The 26465-nt window shown below is 43.8% G+C and overlaps 1 protein-coding gene across 1 annotated transcript in view; it reads left to right on the top strand.

Moving 5' to 3' along the window:
- LOC132394941 (uncharacterized) overlaps positions 1 to 26465 on the top strand; it is a 119100-nt gene that overhangs the window by 9219 nt on the left and 83416 nt on the right. Inside the window, exons 3-4 of the mRNA XM_059971287.1 lie at positions 9431 to 9707; positions 10593 to 10750. Coding sequence (XP_059827270.1) covers positions 9431 to 9707; positions 10593 to 10750 — 435 coding nt within the window. The remainder of the gene's footprint in view (positions 1 to 9430; positions 9708 to 10592; positions 10751 to 26465) is intronic.

The following is a 26465-nucleotide window of genomic DNA, read 5'->3' as shown; positions in this document are numbered from 1 at the left end:
AATCATCTGGGTACTCTGAGGCACATGATAAAATTGGCCAAAGACAGCATGGTTTCCTTCAGCGGAAATCTTTCATGACAAATATGTTGGAATTCCTTGAGGAAATAACAGGCAAGGTCGTTAAAGGAGAGTCAGTGGATGTTGTTTGGATTTTCAGAAGCCCATTGACAAGGTGCCACTCATGAAGCTGATTAACAAGATACGTATGCATGGTATTAACGTAAAGATAGAAACATAGAAACAAAGAAAACTCAAGTACAATACAGGCCCTTCGGCCCACAAAGATGTGCCTAACATGTCCCTACCTTACAAATTACTAGGGTTGCTGATAGCCCTATATTTTACTAAGCTCCATGTACTTATCTAAATGTCCCTTAAAAGACCCTGTCATATCTGCCTCCACCACAGATGCTGGCAGCCAGCCATCCATCCACACACTCACCACTGAGTAAAAATAAACATACCCTTGGCATCTCCTCTGTACTTATCCCCCAACACCTTAAACCTGTGTCCTCTTGTGGCAGCCATTTCAGCCCTGAGAAAAAGCTTCTGACTATCCACACGATCAATGTCTCTCATCATCTTCTACACCTCTGTCAGGTCACCTCTCATCCTTCGTCTCTCCAAGGAGTAAAGGCCAAGTTCACTCAACCTGTTCTCATAATGCATGCTCCCCAATCCAGGCGACATCCTTGTAAATCTCCTCTGCACTCTTTCTATGGCTTTCATATCCCTCCTGTAGTGAGGCGACCAGAACTGAGCACAGTACTCCAAGTGGGGTCTGAACAGGGTCGTATATCGCTGCAACATTACCTCTCAGCTCCTAAATTCAATCCCAAGATTGATGAAGGTCAATACACCATACGCCTTCTTAACCACAGAGTCAAAACCTGCGCAGCTGCTTTGAATGTCCTATGGACTCGGTCCCCAAGATCCCTCTGATCCTCCACGCTGCCAAGAGTCTTAACATTAACACCATATTCTGCCATTATAATTGACCTACCAAAATGAACCACTTCACACTTATCCGGGTTGAACTCCATCTGCTACTTTTCAGCCCAGTGTTGCATCCTATCAACATCCCGCTGTAATCTCTGACAGCCCTCCACACTATCCACAACATCACCAACCATTGTGCCATCAGCAATCTTACTAACCCATCCTTCCACTTCCTCATCCAGGTCATTTATAAAAATCACGAAGAGTAATGGTCCCAGAATAGATCTTTGAGGCACCCCACTGGTGACTGATCTCCTTGCAGAATATGATCCGTCTACAACCATAATTTGCGTTCTGTGGGCAAGCCAGTTCTGGATCCATAATGCAATGTTCCCTTGGATCCCATGCTTTTTTATCTTCGTAATAAGCCCTACATAGGTTACCTTATCAAATGCTTTGCTGAAATCCATATACACTCCACCTATTGTTCTACCTTCATCAATGTGTTTAATCACTTTCTCAAAAAATTCTATCAGGCTCGTAAGGTATGACCTGCCCTTGACAAAGCCATGCTGACTACTCCTAATCATATTATACCTCTCCAAATGTTCATAAATCCTGCCTCTCAGGATCTTCCCTGTCAATTTACTAACCACTGAAGTAAGACTCATTGGTCTATAATTTCCTGGGCTATCTCTACTCTCTTTCTTGAATAAAGGAACAACATTTGCAACCCTCCAATCATCTGGAACCTCTTCCGTCCCCATTGATGATGCAAAGCTCATCGCCAGAGGCTCAGCAATCTCCTCCTTCGCCTCCCACAGTAGCCTGGGGTACATCTCATCCGGTCCCGGCGACTTATCCAACTCGATGCTTTCCAAAAGCTCCAGCACATCATCTTTCTTAATATCTACATTCTCAAACTTTTCAGTCTGCTGAAAGACATCACTACAATCACTAAGGTCCTTTTTAATTGTGAATACTGAAGTAAAGTATTCATTAAGTACCTCTGCTATTTCCTGCTGTTCCATACACGCTTTCTCACGATCACACTTGATAGGTCCTTTTCTTTTATGTCTTATCCTGTTGCTGTTCACATAATTGTAGAATGTCTTGGGGGGGGGTTACTTAATCCTGCCCACCAAGTCCTTCTCATGGCCCCTTCTGGCTCTCCTAATTTCCTTCTTAAGCTCCTTCCTCTCAGCCTTATAATCTTCTAAATCTCTAACATTACCTAGCTCTCTGAACCTTTTGTTTTCTTCATGACTAGACTTATTACAGCCTTTGTATGCTACGGTTCCTTCACCCTACCATAACTTCCCTGTCTCATTGAAACCTACCTATACAGAACGCCACACAAATATCTCCTGAATATTTGCCACATTTCTTCTGTATGTTTCCATGAGAACCACTGTTTCCAATTTAAGCCTCCAATTTCCTGCCTGATAGTCTCATAATTCCCCTTACTCCAATTAAATGCTTTTCTAACTTGTCTGTTCCTATCTCTCTCCAATGCTATTGTAAAGGAGACAGAATCATGATCATTATCTCCAAAATGCTCTCCCACTTAGAGATCTGACACCAGACCAGGTTCATTTCCCAATACCAAATTAAGTACAGCCTCTCCTCTTGTAGGCTTATCTATATATTGTATCAAGAAAACTTCCTGAACACACCTAACAAACTCCACTCCATCTAAACCCCTTGATCTAGGGCAGGGGTCAGCAACCTTTACCACTGAAAGAGCCACTTGGACCCGTTTCCCACAGAAAAGAAAACACTGGGAGCCGCAAAACCCGTTTGACATTTAAAATGAAATAACACTGCATACAACGTTTTGTTTTGCCTTTATGCTATGTATAAACAAACTATAATGTGTTGCATTTATGAAATTGATGAACTCCTGCAGAGAAAACATTTCTGCATGCAACAAAAACATTTTGAACTCCGAAAAAAAGACGTTGGGTTGAAGGTTACTTTTAAGTAAAATACTCAACGTCTATTTGAGTCCTTCTTGTATTTATGAAAAACGCCAAACTTAAATTTGCCGCCAGCAGCAAACCAAAAATAACGTCAGCCAGCTGTCAACCTGAAAAATAAAAGGACTATTTCACTGAACATTGAAAACATGAATATACGTAAAATAATAGGCAATTAAAATATTTATCATACTTGTTCAGGTTGACTCACACCTGACAATGCAGTCGTATTCAGTAGGGATGGATCGATGCTTAGGGGAGTGACCGGGAAGGATAATGTGTTTTTTTTTCCTCTCTGAACTCACAGAGGAGTTTCCCAAACGATGTTTGCATTGCGATGATTGCAGAATGTAAATACTCCGCATTTATCATGTCGTGACCTTGTTTGAACTCTCTCAAATTGGGGAAGTGAGACAATGTGCCTTTCTGTAAATCTCTGGCAAGCAACGTCAACTTGCGCTCGAATGCCAAAACATCCTCCAACATGTGCAGGGCTGTACGTCCTTACCCCGTTGAAGAGCTGCGTTCAGCGTGTTCAGGTGCGCTGTCATGTCTACCATGAAGTGTAGCTTTTCCAGCCACTCTGGCTGTTCCAGCTCAGGAAAGGTGAGCCCTTTGCTGCCCAGGAAAGTTTTCACTTCTTCCAGACACGCGACAAAGCGTTTCAGCACCTCCCCTCTGGACAGCCAGCGATAAAAAACACGTTGTAGCGGTTGCTACACGCAGTCAGTAAACTGCAGTCAAAGATAGCTTTATTCGAACTAAACAGCCTTGCTTTTAAGCCTCCCTCAACCCGCCCCCCATGGGCGCGGATGCTGCAAAAGACACGTACTCACAAACCCCCGTAGGCTATCTCCCTTAGCCTGAACGCTGGCTAATTGTGAGCCGGTTCGGATGTGTCAGGAAATGGGTCGCCACAACGTCTTATTTAGATTGTCCAAGATCACCATAATCTTCAAATTTAGATTTACATTTCAAAAACTTACAAACTAACATAAAATACATTTTAATTAAATACTGACCATGTAGCGGTGTGCTACACGCAGCGCTAAAATTACGACACGGAGTCGGTAACTGCAGTCGAAGGAAAAAACTTTATTCGAAATCTTCAGCCTCACTTTTAAGCCTCCCTCAACCTGCCCCCCCATGGCGCAGAGGCTCCAAAGCTCTGTGCTCGCAAACCCCCGTAGGCTATCTAATTGTGAGTCGGTTCGGATGTGCCAGGAAAAGGGTCGCCACAACCAATTATTTCCCAAAGCAACAGGGAGCCGCAGCACAGACGTAAAAGAGCCACATGTGGCTCCGGAGCCGCGGGTTGCCGACCCGCGATCTAGGGAGATGCCTATCGGTATTTGGGAAATTAAAACCTCCAACTCTGTTATTATTACACCTTTCCAGGATCTGTTTCCATATCTGCCCCTTGATATTTCTGTGACTATTGGGCAGCCTATACAAACACCCAATAAAGTTATTGACCCCTTCCTGTTCCTAACTTCCACCCACAGAGACTCTATAGACAATTCCTTCATGGCATCCACCTTTTCTTCAGCCGTGACACTATCTCTGATCAACAGTGCACACCCCAACCTCTTTTGCTTCCCTCCCTGTCCTTTCTGAAACATTTAAAACCAGGCACTTGAAGTAATCATTCCTGTCCCTGAGCCATCCAACTCTCTATAATGGACTCCACATCATATCTCCTAGTAGTGATCCACGCTCTAAGCTCATTCGCTTTGCTCACAATACTCCTTGCCTTAAAATAGACACATCTCAATCTTTCTGTCTGAGCGCGTCCATTCTCTATAACCTGGCTGTCCTCCCTCTTGCACTGTCTACAAGCTTTCTCTATTGGTGAGCCACCCTCTTCTTCCCCAGACTCTTCAGTTCGGTTCCCACCCCCCAGGAATTCTAGTTTAAACTCTCACCAGTAGACTTAGCAAACCTCCCCGCCAGGGTATTGGTCCCCCGGGATTCACGTGCAACCGGTCATTTTTGTACAGGTCACACCTGCTCCCAAAGAGGTCCCAGTGATCCAGTAATATGAATCCGTGCCCTCTGCTCCAATCCCTCAGCCATGCATTTATCCTCCACCTCACTCAATTCCTATTCTCACTGTCGCGTGGCACTGATATGGAGAGGAGATTGCTTTACTGACAAAAGGGAACTAGTTGGAATAGAGGGGGGCTGTTCTAATTGTCTTCTGGTGACTAGAGGTGTGCCCCAGGGGTTGGGGGGTGGAACTGTTCCATTTCATCTTATTTGTCAATGATTTTGAAGAATAAATAATGGTTGTGTGGCCAGCATTGCAGATGATTGGAAGATAGGTGGTATTCTAGGTCGTGTTGAGGAAGCAGGGTGTCTGAAGAAGGACTTTGGCAGATTGAGAGAATGGACAAAGAAGTGGCAGATGTAGTATAGTGTAAGGAAATGCATTATAATGCACATTGGAATAAAGAAGTGGACGATTTTCAAAATGGGGAGAAAGTTCAAAAGTTAAGAGTTGTAAAGGGACTTAGGAGTCCTCGTACAGGCTTTCCTAAATATTAACTTGTAGGTTAAATTGGTGGTAAGGAAGTCAAATGCAATGTTGACAATCATTTCGAGAAAACCAGAATACGAAAACAAGGATGTAATGCTGAGAATTTAAAAGGCATTGGTCAGACTGCACTTGGAGCATTGTGAGCAATTTAGAGTCCATTTCTGTGAAAAGATGTGCTGGCATTGGGGAGTGTCCAATGTAGGTTCACCAGAATGATCACAGGAGTCTTTGATGGCTTTGAACCTGAACCAGCTGAGTTTAGAAGAATGAAAGGCTGGTACCGTTGAAAACTAACAAATATTGAAAGACCTGGATAGTGTGGATGTACAGAAATGTTTCCTGCAACGGGGAAGTCTAGTTCCAAAGGATACAATCTCAGAATAGGAGACATCCATTTAGAGCGTAGATGAGGATAATTATCTTTATCCAGAGAGTGATGAATCTATGGAATTCACTGCTATAGATGGCTGTGCAAGCCAAGTCATTGGGATAGTTACAGCGGAGGTTGATAGGTTCTTGATTAATCATGGTGTTAAAAGTTTATGGGGAGAAGGTAGGAGAACGGCGTTGAGAGGGATAATAAATCAGACATGGTAGAATGGTCAAGTTGTTTTATGGGAAGGATGTAATAGAGAAATGGAGGTCATTTAAGGGTGAAATTATGAGGGTACAGAATCTTTATGTTCCTGTTAGGGTGAAAGGAAAGGTTAAAGGTTTGAGAGCACCATGGTTTTCAAGGGATATTAGAAATTTGGTTCAGAAAAAGAGGGATGTCTACAATAGATATAGGCAGCATGGAGTAAAGGAATTGCTTGAGGAATATAAAGAATGTAAAAGGAATCTTAAGAAAGAGATTAGAAAAGCTAAAAGAAGATACGAGGTTGGTTTGGCAAATAAGGTGAAAGTAAATCCGAAAGGCTTCTATAGTTAGAAAAAAGCAAGAGGATAGTGAGGGATAAAATTGGCCCCTTAGAGAATCAGAGTGGTCAGCTATGTGTGGAACCGAAGGAGATGGGAGAGATTTTGAATGATTTCTTCTCTTCGGTATTCACTAAGGAGAATGATATTGAATTGTCTAAGGTGTGGGAAACAAGTAAGGAAGTTATGGAACCTATGACAATTAAAGAGGTGGAGGTACTGGTGCTTTTAAGAAATTTAAAAGTGGATAAATCTCCAGGTCCTGACAGGATATTCCCCAGGACCTTGAGGGAAGTTTGTGTAGAAATAGCAGGAGCTCTGACGGAGATCTTTAATATGTCATTAGAAACGGGGATTGTGCCGGAGGATTGGCGTATTGCTCATGTGGTTCCATTGTTTAAAAAGGGTTCTAGAAGGAAGCCTAGCAATTGTAGACCTGTCAGTTTGACATCAGTGGTGGGTAAATTAATGGAAAGTATTCTTAGAGATAGTATTTATAATTATCTGGATAGACGGGATCTGATTAGAATTAGCCAGCATGGATTTGTGCTTGGAAGGTCATGTTTGACAAACCTTATTGAATTTTTTGAAGAAGTTACGAGGAATGTTGACGAAGGTAAGGCAGTGGATGTAGTCTATATGGACGTCAGCAAAGCCTTTGACAAAGTTCCACATGGAAGGTTAGTTAAGAAGGTTCAGTCGTTAGGTATTAATGCTGGAGTAATAAAATGGATTCAACAGTGGCTTGATGGGAGATGCCAGAGAGTAGTGGTGGATATTTGTTTATCGGGATGGAGGCCGGTGACTAGCGGGGTGCCTCAGGGATCTGTTTTGGGCCCAATGTTGTTTGTAATATACATAAATGATCTGGCTGATGGGGTGGTAAATTGGATTAGTAAGTATGCCGATGATACTAAGGTAGGAGGTGTTGTGGATAATGAGGTGGATTTTCAAAGCTTGCAGGGAGATTTATGCCGGTTAGAAGAATGGGCTGAATGTTGGCAGATGGAGTTTAATGCTGAGAAGTGTGAGGTTCTACATTTTGGCAGGAATAATCCAAATAGAACATACAGAGTAAATGGTAGGGCATTGAGGAATGCAGAGGACAGAGAGATCTAGGAATAACTGTGCATAGTTCCCTGAAAGTGGAGTCTCATGTAGATAGGGTGGTGAAGAGGGCTTTTGGAACGCTGGCCTTTATAAATCAAAGCATTGAGTACAGAAGTTGGGATGTAATGCTAAAGTTGTACAAGGCATTGGTAAGGCCAAATTTGGAATATTGTGTGCAGTTCTGGTCACCGAATTATAGGAAAGATATCAACAAATTAGAGAGAGTGCAGAGACGATTTACTAGGATGGTACCTGGGTTTCAGCAATTAAGTTACAGAGAAAGGTTGAACAAGTTAGGTCTCTAATCATTGGAGCGTAGAAGGTTGAGGGGGGATTTGATCGAGATATTTAAAATTTTGAGAGGGATAGATAGAGTTGACGTGAACAGGCTGTTTCCATTGAGAGTAGGGGAGATTCAAACTAGAGGACATGATTTGAGAGTTAGGGGGCAGAAGTTTAAGGGAAACACGAGGGGGTATTTCTTTACTCAAAGAGTGATAGCTGTGTGGAATGAGCTTCCTGTAGAAGTAGTAGAGGCCAGTTCAGTTGTGTCATTTAAGGTAAAATTGGATAGGTATATGGACAGGAAAGGAGTGGAGGGTTATGGGCTGAGTGCGGGTAGGTGGGACTAGGTGAGATTAAGGGTTCGGCACGGACTAGGAGGGCCAAGATGGCCTGTTTCCGTGCTGTGATTTTTATATGGTTATATGGTAATGGCAGAACAGACTAGATGGGCTGCATGGCATAATTCTGCTCCTATCTCTTATAGTTTTATCTTCTAATGCAGCTGGAACGAGTGTAAAGGGGCACATGAGGATTTTCCAACACTTGGGGTGCTATGGAGAGGAATTCGGGTATGCCTGCTTTTATTTCCCAAAACAAGGGAGACTGAGGGGTGACCTTAGAGAGGTGCATAAAATTATGAGTGGTATAAACAAGGCGAATACAAACAGTCTTTATTCCAGAGAAAGGGAAATTTAGAAAAAATCCAAGTCAAAGGTTTAAGCTGAGAGGTGAAAATTTTAAAAGAGAACTGCGGGCCAACTCCTTTACTCAGACGGCTCATATATGCAATAAGCTTTCAGGGGACAGGTTTGAAGTAGGCCAATAATAATAATTAAAAGTTATTTTGACATTTGGATTGACAACATATATGGATACAAAATAAAAAAGAGGGATTCAGACCAAATGCGGACAAATGAGAACAGTGCTTTGGACACCATGGTCAGCGAGGGGTATGTCTATGCTATTTACCTTTATGCCTCCTCTCCATGTTTAGCCCTTGCAACAATTCATCAGCAAATAGAGCAGCCTGTGCCAGCATGCAGCAATGCCCGGATATCAGTTCAGCTTAGATCAATTCATTGTCATATACACTAGGATACAACTACATTTCTTGTTCACATAAAACTCACGAAGTAACCAATGTAAAGTTCACCGAGGGGCGACCGTGAAAGAGGCTGCTGGTTCAGTTATTGAGCAGTGAAAGGGGTTGTTTAGTTCAGAAGTCTGACAGCATTGAGGCAAAAGGGTTTTCTTGAGTCTGGGCAGTCTCTTTTCCATATTTGACCCACAAAAGAGAAAAATTAACAAAGAAAGAGATGGTGTGTGTGTGAGAGTGTGAGTGTGTGTGAATGTCTGTGTGAGTGAGAGTGTCTGTGTGTGAGTGTGTGAGGGGGAGAGGGAGGGGGAGAGGGAGGGGAGAGGGAGGGGGAGAGAAGTCTCTTGAACGGCTCGTAGACCTACGGCGGCTGAGAGGGCAGGGGTAAGTTGGAGTTTTAAATTGCCATCAGGGCCGGGTTTCCAGCAGCATTGTGGAGGCGAGCTCGCCGTTCACGCATTAATTTGTAAGGTAGCGTACAGATAGCACGAGGGTAACGACCATGCGGGAACAAAACAGCGGCCGTGCCGCAGGCTGACATCAGGCTTATTCTTGTAATTGCAGGTAACTTGTGCGAAACAATCCGCGCCTCGCAGTCGAGCCTGGCCGATTTCCGCGGATATGCCCTCAACGCCATTGACAGGAACCATGACCCCAATTACCAGCACGGATCATGTAGCAGAACGGCCATGGAGCCGTCGCCCTGGTGGGGCGTAGATTTCTTCTATCATTACAGGGTCTATGTTGTAAAAATCACCTCCAGCGGCAACGGAGTTGGCCTGAGGGGAGCGGAAATCCGTATCGGAGACTCACAAGAAATGAACGGCAGTAAAAATCAGATGTAATACTCAAACTCCCTGGATATGTAACCCCGGCAAACGTAACCTCCCGCGATGCACAAACCTCAGCGATACACAACTCCGGGAAACGTAATCTCCTGGGATATACAAACTTCCGGGATTCACCACCCCGACAGATGCAAACCCCTAGGACACAACCGCGCAGAGATCCCGGTACTCGCAGAACCCAGGGATAGGCACATCCGCAGGAGGAACAAAATACCCGGCATACGCTGACCCATGACACACGCCACTTTCTTAGACATGCAAATCCCGTGGACATGACAACACGGAATACATGCAACCCATTGTAATTTGCAATCCCAGAAGTGTACTATCACTCATCTTGCGAAACCAACCCTCGGAATGCACAACGTGAAAACGCTGCGATGGCATGCAGGGTTATAAACATGTCCTTTAAATACACGTCAAGCTCAGTGGTTGGCAAGCCCGCAGGATACTCAATTTCCACATTGCTCGCCTCTTTCATGTGCAACCCTCTTGGTATTCACCCCACTTCAAGACACCCTTTGTGATAAACCGACTCTCAAAGGGGCGGTCCAGCCCATTTTTAAAATGATGCGCCCTGTGCAAACGTTGCCACGAAGCGTTAATATTTCTTTGCTTTCAGTGTAACTAATAAACACAAGAGATACTGCAGATGCTGGAAATGCAAAACAACTCAGCAGGTCAGGTAGCATCTATGGAGAATAATGAACAGTTGACATTTCAGGCCGAGACCCTTTATCAATCCGGATGAAAGGTCTCGGCCCGAAACCTGGACTGTTCATAGATGCCGCCTGCCTAGCTGAATCCCTCCCGCACTCTGTGTTACCAACAAACAGTTCCGTTAGGATGTCATGCTGATTCGTATTCTCTTCCTACAGCTGTGCAAGGAATGTAAACGTTCCACCCGGAGAGTCTAGTTACTTTTACTGCCAAATGAGCGGAGTACACGGACGTTACATGACCATTACCATCCCCGGGAGGACGGCATTTCTGTCCCTGTGTGAGGTGGAAGCGTATGGAGCATACGATCCTCACTAATGCTCACGGTGAGAATTGTTCTGAGGGTTCTGATTTCAGCTGTCTATTCCTCACACCTCCCACGACACAGTCACTGGCTGAATCATTGAATCATGCAATATTTATCGCCCAAGAGGCAATTTGGTCCATTTGCCTAGGTCAATCCCAAATCTCCGTACAATAGCCCTGCTATACTAGCTCTTCAAGTGCGCTCTCACGCATCACTTACACGTGACTCCTGCATTTCTCTCATCACCAGGAGTTTGCCTTTATGTTTATTTATCAAATCACGACGTATCAACATGTGAGGTGGGTATACGTAAATTTCAAGGACATAAGATTTTCCAGTGTTCAGTGCAAGTATTGTTTTGATATAACTTCAGTCTGAAACCCATCCACCACCCATAGCCTTCCTTTCTCCTACCAACAAGCCAATTCTATTTACAATTTGTTACCTTTGCCCTGGATCTCACATGTATTGAAGCTTCTGGATCAGCTCAGCATGCAGGTACATGTCAAAGGCCTAATTAAAATCTATTTAGACTATGTACACTGCCCTACCCTCTTCAGTCCTGCTGGTCACCTCCTCAAAAATTCAGTCACGTTTATGAGCCATGATCTCTATCGAGCAAAGGCAAGTTGACTATCACTAATTGTCTATCGTTCAAATGGAAATTGATAATTTTGTTTTAACCTACTCTAAAATCAATCTAATCCTTCCATCCTACTTTGCACTCCAGTTTTATATCATCCATCTGCCTATCTAAGAATTCCTTAAATGCTCCTAATGTCTCTGCCTCTACCACCACACCTGCCAATATGCTCCACTGAGGCACAGTCAAAAGCTTGCTTTGCAAGCGACCCATTCAGACGATTTCATTATAGCAATGCATGGAAGTAGTACAATGGAAAACAATAACAGATTAATGAATAAGGAGTTACAGTTGCAGAGAAATTGTGCTGGAGGCAGATGATAAAATACAAGGACATTACGAGGTATATTTTCCCGTCTGATTGCCTTTTAGCTTTACCGGCTTATACGACTTCCTCTGGTATCCTCTTCTCTATAGACATCACCATCAATAGGAAAACATGGCGATCAAGTCTCTTTTAAATCTTGTCCCTCTCACGGGAAATCTATGCCATTTAGTTGTTTTGGACTGCTCTACCTTCTTATCTATAGGACTATCCATCGTATCCCTTATGTTGCATATAATATAACCACATAAACATAACAATCACAGCACTGAAACAGCCATCTCGGCCCTTCTAGTCCGTGCCGACGCTTACACTCACCTAGTCCCACTGGCCCACACACAGCCCACAACCCTCCATTCCTTTCCAATACATATACCTATCCAATTTTACTTTAAATGACAATATGGAACCTGCCTCTACCACTTCTACTGGAAGCTCATTCCACACAGCTACCACTCTCTGACTAAAGAAATTCCCCCACGTGTTACCCTCAAACTTTTGCCCCCTAACTCTAAAATCATGTCCTCTTGTTTGAATCTCCCCTACTCTCAATGGAAAAAGCCTGTCCACATCAACTCGATCTATCCCCCTCATTATTTAAAATACCTCTATCAAGTCCCCCCGCTCAACCTTCTATGCTCCAAAGAATAAAGACCTAACTTGTTCAGCCTTTCCCTGTAACTTAGGTGCTGAAACCCAGGTAACATTCTAGTAAATCTTCTCTATACTCTCTCTAATTTGTTGATATCTTTCCTATAACTTGGTGACCAGAACTGTAAACAATACTCCAAATTCGGCCTTACCAATGCCTTGAACAATTTTAACATTACATCCCAACTCCTATACTCAATGCTCTAACTTATAAAGGCCAGCATACCAAAAGCTTTCTTCACCACCCTATCCACATGAGATTCCTCCTTCAGGGAACTATGCACCATTATTCCTAGATCACATTGTTCTGCTGCATTCTTCAATGCCCTACCATTTACCATGTATGTCTCATTTGGATTATTCCTACCAAAATGTAGCACCTCTCACTTATCAGCTTTAAACTCCATCTGCCATCGTTCATCCCACTCTTCTAACTGGACTAAATCTCTCTGCAAGCTTTGAAAACCTACTTCATTATTCACAACACCACCTACCTTAGTATCATCTGCATACTTACTAATCCAGTTTACCACCCCATCATCCAGATCATTAATGTATTTCACAAACAACATTGGACCCAGTACAGATCCCTGAGGCACACCACTAGTCACCGGCCTCCAACCTGACAAACAGTTATCCACCACTACTCTCTGGCATCTCCCATCCAGCCACTGTTGAATCCATTTTACTACTTCAATATTAATACCTAATGATTGAACCTTCCTAACTAACCTTCCATGCTGAACTTGTCAAAGGCTTTACTGAAGTCCATATAGACAACATCTACAGCTTTACCCTCGTCAACTTTCCTCGTAACCTCTTCAAAAAATTCAATAAGATTTGTTAAACATGATCTTCCACACACAAATCCAAGCTGACTATTCCTAATCAGACCCTGTCTATCCAGATAATTATATATACCATCTCAAAGAATACTTTGCATTAATTTACCCACCACTTATGTCAAACTGACAAGCCTATGATTGCTAGGTTTACTCTTAGAATCCTTTTTAAACAATGGAACCACATGAGCAATATGCCAATCTTCCGGCACCATCCCCGTTTCTAATGACATTTGAAATATATCTGTCAGAGCCCCTGCTATTTCTACACCAACTTCCCTTAAGGTCCTGGGGAATATCCTGTCAGGACCCGGAGATTTATCCACTTTTATATTCCTTAAAATGGCCAGTACTTCCTCCTCTTTAATTGTCATAGTTTTCATAACTTCCCTATTTGTTTCCCTTACCTTAAATAATTCAATATCCTTCTCCTTAGTGAATACCATAGAAAAGAACTTTTTCAAAATCTCCCCCATCTCTTTAGGCTCCACATATAGTTGTCCACTCTGATTCTCTAAGGGAACAATTTTATCCCTCACTATACTTTTGCTACTAATATAGCTGTGGAAACCTTTCATATTTACTTTCACCTTACTTGCCAAAGCAACCTTGTATCTTCTTTTAGCTTTTCTAATTTCTTTCTTAAGATTCTTTTTACATTCTTTATTTCCTCGAGCACCTCATTTACTTCATGCTGCCTATATTTATTATAAATCTCACTCTTTTTCCGAACCAAGTTTCCAATATCCCTCGACAACCGTGGCACTCTCAAACCTTTAACCTTTCCTTTCAACGTAACAGGAACATAAAGATTCTGTACCCTCAAAATTTCACCTTTATATGACCTCCATTTCTCTATTACATCCTTCCCAAAAACAGATTGTCCCAATCTACTCCTTCTAAGTCATTTCGCAGCTCTTCAAAGTTAGCCTTTCTCCAATCAAAATTCTCAATGCTTGGTCCAATCCTATCGTTTTCCATAATTATATGGAAACTAATGGTATTATGATCACTGGACTCGAAGTGCTCCCCAACACATATGTCCGTCACCTTACCTATCTCATTCCCTAACAGGAGATCCAACACTGCCCCTTCTCTAGTCGCTACCTCTGTATTTCTGCAAAAAACTATCCTGCACACATTTTACAAACTCGAAACCATCCAGCTCTTTTACAGAATGGGCTTCCCAGTCTATGTGTGAAAAATTAAAATCTCCCACAATTACAACCCTGTGCTTACTACAAATATCTGCTATCTCCTTACAAATCTGCTCCTCCAATTCTCGCTCCCCATTAGGTGGTCTATAATACACCCCATAAGTGTTAGTACACCTTTCCCATTCCTCAATTCCACCCAAACAGCCTCCCTAGATGAGCCCTCTAATCTATCCTACCAAAGCACCGCTGTAATATTTTCTTGGACAAGCAATACAACACATCGTCCTCTTGCCCCTCCGATTCTATCACACCTGAAGCAACGAAATCCATGAATATTTAGTTGCCAATCACACTCCTCCTGCAACCATGTTTCACTAATAGCTACAACATCATATTTCCAGGTATCAATCCATGCTTTAAGCTCATCCACCTTTCTTACAATGCTCCTAGCATTAAAATAGATGCATTTAAGAAACTTTCCACCTATTCCTCTCTGTTTATCCCTAACGATGTGATCAACTTTATTATATTTTTCTTCCTTCTCCCCCTAGATCTTCGGTCTGAGCGCTCCCCTTCTCTATCACCTGCCTGTCCTCCCTCACACTCTGTCTACTAGCTTTCTCTATTTGTGAACTAACCTCCTCTCTCCTAGTCTCTTTAATTGGATTACCACCCCCCAATCATTCTAGTTTAAAGTCTCCCCAGTAGCCTTAGCAAATCTCCCCGCCAGGATATTGGTTCCCCTAGGATTCAAGTGTAACCCGTCCTTTTTGTACAGGTCACACCTGCCCCAAAAGAGCTCCCAATGATCCAGAAACTTGAATCCCTGTCCACTGCTCCAATCCCTCAGCCACGCATTTATCCTCCACCTCATTACATTTCCACTCTCACTGTCACGTGGCACAGGCAGAAATCCCAAGACTACAACCTTTTCGGTCCTTCTTCTCACCTGCCTTCCTATCTCTCTATATTCTCCTTTCAGGACCTCTTCCCTTTTCCTACCTATGTCATTGGTACCTATATGTACCACGACCTCTGGCTCCTCGTCCTCCCACTTCAGGATATCTTGGATGTGATCAGAAACATCCCGAACCCTGGCACCATGGAGGCAAACTACCATGCAGTTCTCCTGATAACTTCCACAGCTCCTCTCTATCAACTCCTCACTCTCCCTGACCAGACGCAAGTCACCAAGCTGCATCTCCAGTTCCCTAACCCGATCCCTCAGGAGCTGCAGCTCGACACACCTGGCGCAGATGTGGACTTCTGGGAGGCTGGGTGACTCCAGGACCTCCACATCCGACACCAAGAACAATAAGCTGCCCTCAAACTCATACTTCCCCTTTCCTCAAATAACAACCTATTCTCATACCTTATGAGAATAGGCTGAGTGAACTCGGCCTTTTCTCCTTGGAGCAACAGACGATGAGAGGTGACCTGATAGAGGTGTATAAGATGATGAGAGGCATTGATCGTGTGGATAGTCAGAGGCTTTTTCCGAGGGTTGCAATGGCTAGCGCAAGAGGGTACGTGGAATGGGCTGCTGGCAATGGTGGTGGAGGCGTTTATGATAGGGTCATTTAAGAGACTCCTGGATCGGTACGTGAACTCAGAAAAATAGAGGGTTATGTGTGACCCTAGGTGATTTCTAAAATAAGGACATGTTTGTCACAGGTTTGTGGGCCAAAGAGCTTGTATTGTGCTGTAGGTTTTCTGTGTTTCTGTGTATCTATGGCCGTCGTTATAATGCATCCTCTGTATGTCACATTTCAAGCTCACGTGCATAAAATAGTTCCAGTCTATCCAATCTCCCCTTGTAACGAAAGTTCTGCAGTCTGGGGACTATCCTCATGACTAAATTTGACACCATTTACAGGTTATTGACAACATCCTTCAACACTCCCCATGGACCTGCCATTTTCCAGGTATATCCTTCTGTGGTTTAACTTCCTAAAATGTATCAACTCTTAATTGTTCGAGTTCAATTCCATAAGCGATTCCTGTGCGTGTGACAAAAGGGTGCAGAACATTGAACATGTTCTGTGCAACTGTCCATCCTCACCTGATTTAGTTGACACTGACCTGCTCAACATCAACCAAACAACACCAGAGTGGCTGGCTGTCTGGTGTGACAAGCTATGATGATGAATTCCATAAGATATAGGAGCAGAAGTGGGCCATTCAGTCCAGCGAGTCTGCTCCGCCATTCCATCATGACTGATCAAATGTTTCCAGTTATCCCAACTCCCTTGCCTTCTCCCCATACCCTTTGTTGCCCTGACTAATCAAGAACCTATCTATCTCTGCTCTAAATGTACCCAATGACGTGGCCGTTATAGCTGTTTGTGGCAACAATTCCACAGATTTTTCACATCTCTGTTCTAAATGGACGTCCTTCAATCCTGAAGTTGTGCCCTCTTGTCCTAGACTCCCCTACCATGGGAAATAACTTTGCCATATCTAATCTGTTTAGGCCTTTTAACATTCAGAACATTTCTGTGAGATCCCCCTCATTCTCCTGAACTCCGGGGTATACAGCCCACGAGCTGCCAGATGTTCCTCATACGTTAAACCTTTCGTTCCTGGAATCATTCGCGTGAATCTTCTCAGAGCCTCCTCCAATGTCAGTATATTGTTTCTAAAATAAGGATCCCAAAACTGCACACAATACTACAAGTTTCGTCTCGGGAGTGCCTTATAGATCCTCAACATCACATCCCTGTTCTTATATTCTATATTTCTAGAAATGAATGCCAACATTGCATTCGCCTTCTTCACAACCAACACAACCTGGATGTTAACCGTTGAGGTATCTTGCACAAGGACTCCCTAATTCCTTTGCATCTCTGCGTTTTGAATACTCCCTCCATCTAAAATATACTTTGTCAATTTATTTCATCCACCAAAGTGCATGACCATATACTTTCCAACATTGTATTTCATTTGCCACTTCTTTGCCCATTCCCCTAAACTATCTAGGTCTCTCTGCAGGCTTTCTGTTTCCTCAGTATTTCCCGCTCCTCCACCGATTTTTGGATCATCGGCAAATTTAACCACAAATCCATGAATCCCATAGTCCGAATCATTGATATATATCGTAAAAAGCAGCAGTCCCAACACCGACTCCTGTGGAACTCCACTGGTGACCGGCAGCCAGTCAGAATAGGATCGTTTTATTCCCACTCTCTGCTTTCTGCCGATCAACCAATGCTCCACCCATGCTAGTAACTTCCCTGTAATTCCATAGACTCTTATCTTGCTAAGCAGTCTAATGTGCGGCACCTTGTCCAAGGTCTTCTGAAAATCCAAGTACACCTCATCCACTGCATCTTCTTTGTTACCCTGCTTGTGGTTTCCTCAAATAATTATGGAGTAGGTTGGTCAGGCAGGATTTTCATTTCAGGAAACCATGCTGGCTTTGGCCTATCTTGTCATGTATGGCTAGGTACCCAGTGATCTCCTCCTTGACTATGTGACAGGGACGTGGCGAGAAAACGAACCCAAGTGCAGGATTACGATGCGGGGGCAGGATCAGGAGGCAGAATCTCCATAGCGAGTGTAGAATCGGGACCAGCCTGAGTCAGGACATGGGAGACTTGGTTTACAAAGAGATACGGGGTTCAAGACTTGCTGCAAGGTCTCTCTCTCTCTCTCTCTCTCTCTCTCTCTCTCCCTCCCTCCCTCCCCCTCCCTCTCCCTCTCCCTCTCCCTCTCCCTCTCCCCCCTCCTCCCCCACCACCACCACACACACACAATCTGGCAAGGGCTGACTGGAGCTCTCGGAGTCTTATCCTCTGGTGGCTAATGGAAACCAGGTGCTGGTGATTGAGAGGAATCGGGAAAGATTGGGAATCACGTGTGGGGATTAAGGACCAATTAGGGAGGACAGGGAAAAGGTGGGGAATGCCAGCCAGGACCATGACAGACTATCAATTTCGACAACTTTCTAACTACTGTACTGATATCAGGCTAACAGGTTTATAGTTCCCTCTCTACCGCCTGCCACATTCCTTAAATAATGGCATAACATTTGCATTTTTCCAGTCATCCGGTACAATGCCAGAATCTATCGATTCTTGAAAGATCATTGTTACTGCCTCTGCAATCTCTCTAGTTACTTCCTTCAGAACCCAAAGGTGCATTCCATCAGGCCCAGGAGATATATCCACCTTCAGACCACTAAGCTTCCCGAGCACCTTCTTAGTCCTAATTTTCACTGCACATACTTCATTTCCTTGGCACTCTAGAATGTCTGGTATACTGCAGATGTCTTCCACTGCATTCAGTTTCATTGCCATCTCTGCATCCCTCATGACAATATCTCCAGCGCCATTTTCTATTGGTCCTATATCCACCCTCAACTCTCTTTTACCCTTTATATACCCTTTATATACTTCAAAAAGCTTTTAGTATCCTCTTTGATGTTACTCAACAGTTTCCTTTCATAATCCATCTTTTCTTTCCGAATGACCTTTTAGTTTCCCTCTGCAAGTTTTTAAAAGCTTCCCAATCCTCTAACTTCCCACTAGCTGTACTTCCTTGTATGCCCTCTCTTTTGCTTTTACTTTGGTTCTGACTTCACTTGTCAGCCTTCTGCTTAGACATTCTACAGATTCTCTCTCTTGAGGTCCAGTACTGGCCTGGTTTTCCCAATCCACTTTCATGTTAAAATCCCCGATGATTATCATGACATCGTCCTTCTAACACGCCTTTTCTGTCTCCTGCTGTAATTTGTAATCCGCATCCCGTCTGCTGTTTGGAGGCCTGCCATTAGGGTCCTTTTACCCGTTAAATTCGGTCTGCTATTCCATTGACATCTTGCACAGTGGAAACAGATCCATCAATAACCGCAGAAAACGTTGTTCTCTGTCTGCCATGCCATCAATTTTGGCGGCATCTGCAATCTTACTATGTTAGCAGAAGCACAGGAGATTCTGCAGATGCTGGAAATCCAGTCACACAAACAAAAAACACCGGAGGAGCCTAGCAGGCCAGGCAGTATGTACAGAGAGGAGTAAACAGTCGAAGTTGGGCTGGACCCTATATAACGGCCCTGATGAAAAGTCTTGGCCTGACACGTGGACTATTTACTTTGCTCCATAGATGCAGCCTGACCTTCATTTTTCTGGCATTTTTGTTTCTGTTAATCACTTTATCATCATTGCCCTTCCTGTATTTGAACCAAAGGAGCTCTTTCTATGTTACGTCAAGTCCAATGCAGTGAACTTCTTATCCACAATTACTGAGAGGGGCAATGAACAAGCTTGTTTGCATAAGCATCACAGGTACGTAAGTACAGACGTAACTGAAAGCTTAAACTGGACATTAGAATGTGTAAAAAGTACACATACAATTCCAGCGGAATAATAACATCGTGATTTCCATTTATGACCCTGTGATGATTTTCCTCAATACCATTAACCCTTTAATGGTAAGCTTTTGTTTTACAGCACAGATCTCCAACTTCCCTGCTCCTCGGCACCAGCTTCTTTGTTTTCTGTTGTCCCCTCGCTCCACACCACGGGAAGCAACAGGATATAGAATTGTGTAAGATGATATTATTGACTGATAACTTGAGTGCCGTCTTACAAAGGGAAAAAACGATATCTGGAGAAAATGTCAAGTGGTTTCTGATTCTCAACCTGAGGAAATTTTTTTCTTAATGAAATGTACAAATTCCGAGCAATCTGATGTGAAGATCACCTGTCCGTCTAGATATACCCAATATATTTGATTTGGCAAAACTATATTCCTTCTTTGCAATATAGAAGCGAACCTAATTGTGGCTAGTTATTTACAGCCTGAGAAATAGTTATTCTTGACTGCTTTAATTGGACATATATTTGCTTCCTATACATGACATATAACAAAATATCACTGAGATCGAATCAATGACTTTGCAAAGTAAACCATCCTCATGCAAGATAGCTATGTTTGGCGGGCAAAGCTGGGACAGAGGAGTCCCCGATTGCTGCTTCTGGTGGTACTGGGGAGTGGAGTTGTAACCGCGAGCAGCGGATGACCACGGTAGATAGAGCAGAAGCTCGACAAAGTGATCGCCCATTCTGTACTGGGTCTAACTGATGAGCACACAGATCGAAACATCACTCTGACTTGTTTTGCAGGTTCCCTGACACGGACACGAGTGCGACCTGGCAATTTTATTTTCGTGCTTGCGGCTTCTGCATCCGACCAAGACGGAGAAAGGATCCAGCTCCGAATTCCGGGACATCCCGCTCTAATTCCGCTTCAAGCATCTATTTTCACAGGCAGTCCGTCTTTCAGGAGTAACGTAGCTCAGTTCAGAGCGCAAAACAGCAGCTGATGCGGGTGAGAAACAGAAAACCCGAAAGCGGACACCACTCCATGGAAGCGTCCATTGCTCCACCACAGCAAGTCGCGCATCTTTCCTTTGTGAGTGAAATTGGACCGTATAGCCTCCACTCCGTCCCGGCCAGGACAACTCTCAGCTCCACAGACATCTCCATGGACATGTGCGACGGGCGTTCGAGTCATCACAGACCTGCATCGAGACTCACTCTCTCTGAGCGCGTGTGCCATTTCTGTTTTAATAAATGAGCGAAGCAGCTTGAGCAGCCACTTTCTGTCCAGAGTCGGTTAGTTATAGAGCACGAACCACAAATCGCTGACAGCCAGTGCAGCGGGTGGGGAAGAACGGGGATGAGAGATCAGGCTCTGTTACAGACGGGATGGAGCCCAGTAATGTCCTAGTTTCAGAGGTGATGGTCCGACCAGTCCTGGAGTACTGCAGGAAATACTTCACTGGTCAGGCTACTTCCAGGGCAGAGAAACAGAGGCAGCGTTTCAGGATATCCGACGAGACACTGACGAAATGACTCAAACTCAAAACATTTTCCAGTTTTCTTCTCCCACAGACACATTCTGACTTTGACACAGCCAAATAATTCCACAACAAAAAGGGCGTGGCTCTTGCCAGAGGTTAGGCATGGGAGAATTTATTCATTGGAATATAATTAGAGGGGTGGCCCTACAGAGCGATATAAAATTACGAAGGGAATAGATCAGTTAAATGCATTTCGTTTCTTGCCAGAGAACATAGAAGGTCAAACACAGAAACAGAAACCTACAGCACATTACAGGCGCTGCTTCAGAAGCTGCCTACAATTTCCCTACCGTGTAGCCCTCTATTTTTCGAAGCTCCATGTACCTATCTTAGAGTTTCTTAAAAGACACTATTGTATCTGCCTCCACCACCGTCGCCAGCAGTGCATTCCACACACACTGTGTGAAATACTCACCTCTAACATGCCTTCTGTCCCTATTTTCAAGCACCTTAAAACTCTATTCCCCCGTTTTAGCCATTTCAGCCCAAAGAAAAAGCCTCTGTCTATCAACACGATTAATGCCTTTCATCATCTTATACACCTCTATCAGGTCAACTGTCATCTTCTGTTGCTCCAAGGGAAAAAAGCGAAGTTCACTCAACCTATTCTCACGATATCCCAGGGTAACATAGAAATACAGAAAACCTACAGCACAATACAGGCCCTTCGGCCCACAAAGTTGTGCCGATCATGTCCCTACCTTAGAAATTACCAGGCTTACCCATAACTCTCTATTTTTCTAAGCTCCGTATACCTATCCAAAAGTCCCTTAAAAGACCCTATCGTATCTGCCTCCACCATCATTGCCGGCAGCCAATTCCAGGCATTCACCACTCTCTGAGTAAAAAACTTACCACTGACTTCTCCTCTGTACCTACTCCCCAGCACCTTAAACCTGTGTCCTCTCGTAGAAACCATTTCAGCCCGGGGAAAAAAACCTCCAACTATCCACTCGATCAACTCCTCTCATCATCTTGTACACCTCTATCAGGTCACCTCTCATCCTCCGTCGTTCCAAGGAGAAAAGACCGAGTTCACTCAACCTATTCTCACAAGGCATCCTCCCTAATCCAGGCAACATCCTTGGAAATCTCCTTTGCACCATTTTCATGGCTTCCACATCCTTCCTGTAGTGAGCCGACCAGAACTGAGCATAATACTCCAAGTGGGATCTGATCAGGGTCCTATATAGCTGCAACATTACCTCTCGGCTCCTAAATTCAATTCCATGATTGATGAAGGCCTAAAGACCGTACGCCTTCTTAACCACAGTCAACCTGTGAAGCTGCTTTGAGTGTCCTATGCACTTGGACCCCAAGATCCCTCTGATCCCCCACACTGCCAAGAGTCTTACCATTAATACTGTATTCTGCAATCATATTTGACCTACCAAAATGAACCACCTCACACTTATCTGGGTTGATACATGTGGTACTGGGAACGCGTTCAAAAACATCGCGGCCCTGTCAGCTGCAGAGGGAAACAATAAACCATGTTTCCTTTTCGCGTCCACAGAATCAACTATATGTCCTCCTAACTATAGAGACCCATCCTTTTCGGTTCCTTGCCCTTGTGAGCCACAAGAACTGACTCAGTACCTGAGGCAGGGCCACTGTTGTTTCCCCCAGAATGGCCACACCCCCTCCCAATAGTACTAAAAATAGAGTACTTACTGTTGAGGCATCAGCCACGGGGGGTGCTGGACACTATCTTCCATTTTTCCCTTCCCTCCCCTAACAGTCACTCATTTATCCCTCTCCTGTAGTCTTAGCATGACTACCTTCCTGTAGCCCCTGTCTATCACCTCTTCACTTTCCCTAACATGCCGTAGGTCATCGGTGGGTTAAAAACTAGGCACAGGGTTAAGGCCAGAGTTGAATGATTTATGTATACGTATATGAGGCAATTTCTTCAGAACAGTTGGCACATGAATGGGAAGTGCAGCCAGAAAAAGTTATTGAGGCAGATACATAAACAAAGTTTCAAAGACATTAGGATAAGTACATGGAAAGAAGGATTTTCATAGACTATCTTTATGAGCACCATAGTCAACATGGATGAGTGGGGCCGAAGGACCTGCGTCCACACTGTGTGACTCTGTTGAGGTGTTATTCATGTTGCATCCATTGAAATAAAGCAAAACGTGTTTGTTTCCCATTCATCCAGGCAGGCAATGTCATTCATAAGTAAATCGAGGTGGTACAAAGAAAAACAAATGCAGAATATATTGTCAGACTGAGAACATAATGGTAAAAATAAACCAATACAAATAAAGATATAATGAAATATTCTGCAGGGAGAAGATAGCAAAGAATCACAGAGATAAGTTTCGAGTAATACGGTTAAATATGAGAAAATGGGTCTAGATTAGTCATCGTGGACCAGTTCGGCCGAGGGCCATATTTCCGCACTGTCCAAATCAATGACTCTAAAACATATCCAGTAAAATCCCAGAGGTACAGAAACGCACACAGAAGCTCCAAAGATCTCATCTATGGGAGAGGAAGGATACACCAAGAAGGTGGGCTACACCTGGAGTTAATGTCAAATACTGGGCCAGGAGAGATGACTCTGGCGAGCCTACAACCCAATAGTGGCAAAGAGCTTCAGCAGGTATAGCAAGGAGGGTTTCAGTTATAAAGAGAGCAGATAGTCTGGGACTGTTTCCACTGGAGAGCAGGAGACTGAGGGGGGATCTTAGAGAGGTTTATAAAACTATGATGGGCAGTGGGTGATGGGTACATGGATCGAAGAGCCAGGTGTGGTGACCGATGTGGGAACAATCACTTTAGCAATTTTTTAAAGTCACATTTATAAAGGTATGTGGACAGAGCCGGTTTGGGAGATATAGGCAATTTCTAGGCACAAACACTCCATCTGGAGTGCAGCTTGTCCACTATGGACAACTTCTAGGGTCAGTACAGCAATTCAGAACGGATATGGTCCCTTCTGTCCAAAGTCCCAACACACTAGCACAACTTCCTGCGTTTATCCCACTTTCCTCCAAGCCTCAGCACTCCGGACATCAAGCCTGTGGCCGCAGTGCCTGTTTCCGTACAGTATGAATACATGAATTCCAGTCGCAGACCACTGGATTCCATTTTAATTTATAAGAGTGACAACAAAAGCAATAATGAATTAAAAATCTTTTCCTGGGAGTTTCACTTTAGAGGAGCGAGAATAAGAAGGAAAAAGAGGAGTTAAAAAGTACCTTTCACTGTTTAACTAATAAGCTAATTGAGCAGCATCTGCCAGTAAAATGACCGAAGTGGGAAGTTCAGAGTGGAGCTTTGAGGCATTGACTAAAGGAAGTGGAATAAATGAGTGGAGGACCAGGTGATGTTCAAGTATAGTCGCTTACTTTTTTCTCAGTTAGAGCAACAGGAATGATCTTCTTGCAGGATGTAGGGAATGAAGGTCTCTTCTGACTGCATCTGTGAGGAATCCATCCATCTGCAGCTCGCTAATGACCACGTTTGAGGATTGGAGCTAGAGCCGAATGAACACCAGATAATTCGAGTGACTGAGAGATTGCTCGGAGTTCGTAACAGCTACAGAGAATTAGATGTAGAAGGAAGAGGAATAGGCAGTCAGGGCAGGGTACTCCGAGCTTTTCTCCTCAATAATGCCTACGGCTTTGGATACTACTGGAAGGACTTGTAAAGAGCAAAGCCTCACAGGCCGGATCTCTCACAAAGAATCTAGCTCTGTGGCTCAGAAGAGAAGTGAGAAGAGGAAACAGGTTCTGATAAGGCATTCTGCAGAGAAACAAATGGCGATCCTGTAGACAAGAACATAGCTCCCAGGTAGTACTTTGCATACCAGGTGCAAGAGGTAGAGATGTCGCGGAGGAAGTCCACAGGAAGAGGGTAAGCAACTGGAAGTGTGATACACATTGATACGAAGCCCGGAAGAGTGAATATTGGAAGAAGGATTTTTTTAAAAAGGACAAGGGAAGGTAATCTCTGGATTGCCGCATTTTGGCACATGTGTGGATAGTCAGTGGCTTTTTCCCAGGGCTGAAATGGCTAGCATGAGAGGGCATAGCTTTAAGTTGTTATGTACCCCGTAACTGGGTTACCAAACCAGCAGAAATGAAATACACGTTGGAGTCTGTACTTACTAGTAACTAATAAAGTTTATTAGCAAACTAAGTAATACAGTACAAAAATAAAATGCAAATATGTATATATTACAGGTTAGCAATTCTATGTGTGTGTGTATATATATATATATAGAAGTGTGGTAAAAGGAATCAAAAACAAAGCTCTTCCAAGGTCTAGGGGTAAATGAGTAGTCTTAGGAGATGATGAAAGTTCAGTTCAGTTCAATTTAGCTTAGGTCGAAGTAGTTGCTGGTGTAATATTGGAGAGACAGAGAGAGAGAGTGAGATGGGAGCCGCTGCAGCAGGCAAACCTTCTGTTGTACTGATGTGGTCATTCAGTTATGACCCCTCTGTTCTCGGCTAGACCGTTCTTCCATGGTGGACTCGTCACTCTGGCGTGAGTGGACACACACACAAGCCCCCACCAGCCCTGCCGTCACACTGTGAGCTTTGTGACCGATCTCCCGAGATTCGGTCCTCCAAGGCCCCACCGGTCAGTGGGTGCACAACACTCGTTCAGTGTCCAAGGGCATGTCTGCCAGTGTCTGAGCAGACCTGTCTTTTCTCTCCCCTGACGGGGTAGCAGCCATCCATCAACTGATCATGTCCATGTCCATCAAACTGGCCACTCCCTCCTGTCTCAGCAGGCACCTGGTATCACTCTGCTGTGTCAGCAGGGATCCACACAAACAGGCCAAATATCCTTGGTGTTAAAGTCAACAATTAGCGAAGAATGCATAATACTAAATCATCCATTTTTATCCTTCTCTCTCTCTCCCTTTTGCAACAGGATGCCTGCCCCCCCCCCCCTTCATCTCTCTCTCTCATTAGCAGCATAGTTCACAGGGGGGTCAACTCTGGACCCCATCTCCAACTGGTTTTCTCATCACACATAACACCCCTACCCTTAAAAGAATTTTTACCGGGGGGAGAAATTCAATAGTAAGGCGCATTACAGAGTCTAATATAATACAGAAGTCATCACTAACTAACAGAGTAACACAGATATAATTTCAAATCTATCACCTAGATAAACAATCAGCAATTACATTGTCAGTCCCCTTTGCATGTTGTATCTTAATATCAAATTATTGCAAAATCAGACTCCAACTTAATAACTGTCTATTTTTATTCT

Source organism: Hypanus sabinus, chromosome 6 (assembly GCF_030144855.1).
Source record: "Hypanus sabinus isolate sHypSab1 chromosome 6, sHypSab1.hap1, whole genome shotgun sequence".
NCBI lineage: Eukaryota > Metazoa > Chordata > Chondrichthyes > Myliobatiformes > Dasyatidae > Hypanus > Hypanus sabinus.
Note: the sequence above shows the minus strand (reverse complement) of the source record. Positions and strands in the feature narration are given on the sequence as shown.